Source organism: Limulus polyphemus, unplaced genomic scaffold (assembly GCF_000517525.1).
Source record: "Limulus polyphemus unplaced genomic scaffold, Limulus_polyphemus-2.1.2 Scaffold3328, whole genome shotgun sequence".
In the NCBI taxonomy this organism is placed as follows: Eukaryota; Metazoa; Arthropoda; class Merostomata; order Xiphosura; family Limulidae; genus Limulus; species Limulus polyphemus.
The window spans coordinates 103356-106000 of NW_013668938.1; the positions used below are offsets into that span (position 1 = coordinate 103356).

The 2645-nt window shown below is 32.0% G+C and overlaps 1 protein-coding gene across 1 annotated transcript in view; it reads right to left on the reverse strand.

Moving 5' to 3' along the window:
- Positions 1 to 317: 317 nt before the first annotated feature.
- The window catches only part of LOC106469157 (cytoplasmic tRNA 2-thiolation protein 1-like), a 28002-nt gene continuing 25674 nt past the window's right edge, over positions 318 to 2645 (reverse strand). Inside the window, exon 15 of the mRNA XM_013929622.2 lies at positions 318 to 461. Within this exon, the coding sequence (XP_013785076.1) occupies positions 414 to 461 (48 nt within the window). The 3' untranslated portion in view covers positions 318 to 413. The remainder of the gene's footprint in view (positions 462 to 2645) is intronic.

Here is a 2645-nt window from a genome sequence, read left to right on the forward strand (position 1 = left end):
AATTTACTTTGTTAGTTGTCCCCCTTGCCACTACTAATAAGTACATGGTGTACACGAATGCCATTCCCATTAAGGCAATGTAACAAATACCATGCCTGACACAATTTACTTTGTTAGTTGTCCCCCTTGCCACTACTAATAAGTACATGGTGTACACGAATGCCATTCCCATTAAGGCAATGTAACAAATACCATGCCTGACACAATTTACTTTGTTAGTTGTCCCCCTTGCCACTACTAGTAAGTACATGGTGTACACGAATGCCATTCCCATTAAGGCAATGTAACAAATACCATGCCTGACACAATTTAGGTTCAGTAAACTTGTACAGTCTACTGATATCGTGAATGAAAGGGTCAGTAAACTTGTACAGTCTACTGATATCGTGAATGAAAGTGCTTCAGTTAGGATTCTAGCAGCTTTCTTCCTCTTTACTTGCATCTTTGCAAAGAGATTCCACCTGTAATAGTGAATCACAACTATAAACACCCAGTTGACAAGCAACCTACTAAAATAAAAACAAATGACATTGATTATGCTTAAACTAGCGTTTATCTATATTTCTTTAAAAAGTAAAGTAAAAAGTTAGAGAATCTTGTTCTCTTCTTTTTACCCTTTTACATTTAAAAACAACTTTCTTTGAAAGAATTAGATAGGTTTATTTCTTTACATCACACTTGAACAAGAAACAAAATATATTTATACTTTTCTCAGTTCTCATGCTCAACAGATCTAGTTCATTGATATACATAATATTAATTAACACTTGTTACAGGGATTAAACAGCAGTGTAATGAGAAATTCTCAAACCTTTTTAAGCTACCTTAAAGCATGACATACAAACCTGTATCATGAAAGCAACTGCAATCCTCTCAATAACCGAATTACCAAAGAACAGGATAAAAACTAAAACATATATATATAAACAAAAGTAATTTATAATATCACACCTTCATTGAATAGTTTTTTTATATGAACATTTTAATACATAATATTGATCTTAGCAATTTAATAAACTCATACTTTCTTAAACATTGTAACTCAAAGCTTACAGATTACTAATGTAGAAAATAAACAAAGTGCCTAATTAATTTTCTTTTTAAACCTTAACCTTAATAATCTGCCAAGTTACTTTTTTAGTTGTTGACTAAAATAAAGTCAATACTTCAATTATACAAGCAGAGCTTTAAAAAAAGCTATGGAAGCCCTGAGCTCAGAGACAAGTGAACCTCCACCGAACTAGACTGTTATTAATAACAGCTATGAAAGCTTGCCAACAGATTGAGTTTCAATGTTACAACCCACGTCAAGTACAGAAGTATTATTTAGCGATTGTAAAGGGGACCAAATACCAAGGAACTTCACAAATAATCCATAGGAAACTAGTAAACAAATTTGCACAACACCTTCCAAAGTAAACCTAACCATAATTATTCTCCATTATTTTATGACAACTAACAAAGTAAGTTGTGTCAGGCATGGTATTTGTTACATTGCCTTAATGGGAATGGCATTCGTGTACACCATGTACTTATTAGTAGTGGCAAGGGGGACAACTAACGAAGGTTTAACCAGTAGTTTTCTTTAGTTTCTGACTCCATCCTGTATCCCAATCATTGTTTAACCAGTAGTTTTCTTTAGTTTCTGACTCCACCCTGTATCCCAATCATTATTTAACCCCATAATAAACAACCTCCTAGTAAGTTTCGTAAGATTATCTACAGCCTGGTTATGAAAGAGTAATACTTTTTACTTAATACCTTTCATCTCAAGTAGAGAAATATTGGTTTTGGTGATTCTATTAAACTTCTTAAATCATGGGTAATCATGCAAACATTATAGCAGAGAGGATGGTAAAATTTTATACAGTTAAATATATCATGCTTTTACTCCTGCATATTCTAGATTTTATAACAGGTTCAAGCTGATAGACAGAAAATCTTAAATCACATTAAGATTCTCTTCTCATCGACAGTAAAACACTTGTATCATTTTCATCTTAGATGGCATGTTAAATAAGTTCATACATTACTTCAAGTACAATAGTTTAATATTTACAACATATAGACATGTAAAACTTTTAAATGTCTTTGGCTTGGCTAGTAAATTAATAAAACTTACTGAATACAGCAATAATAAATTTTAAGACCTTTGTTACAAATACAATAAAATAAAGTTTTAAGAGTTAGTTTTAGAAATTTTTTCCTCCCACTATTTGTGCTTCCACACACCCATTAAAAGATATTTTTAACTGACTATTTAACAGTTTCTGTAAAAGATATTAAAGCACTTATGCTGTCAGGAAGACATTACATGCCATGCATGTAACACACACATAACTTTAACACAGACAAAAAGCTAGCCCACTTGAACAATAAAGAAAGTTCTCTTGAAAACTTTGACCAAGTTAAACATTTCTAGTTTAAGAAAGGATGTTAAAAATACACAAAATATCATGCACATGTACACAAAGAACTTCAGTAAACTTGTACAGTCTACTGATATCGTGAATGAAAGGTTCAGTAAACTTGTACAGTCTACCGATATCGTGAATGAAAGGTTCAGTAAACTTGTACAGTCTACTGATATCGTGAATGAAAAATGATTGGGGATACAGGGTGGAGTCAGAAACTAAACAAAACTA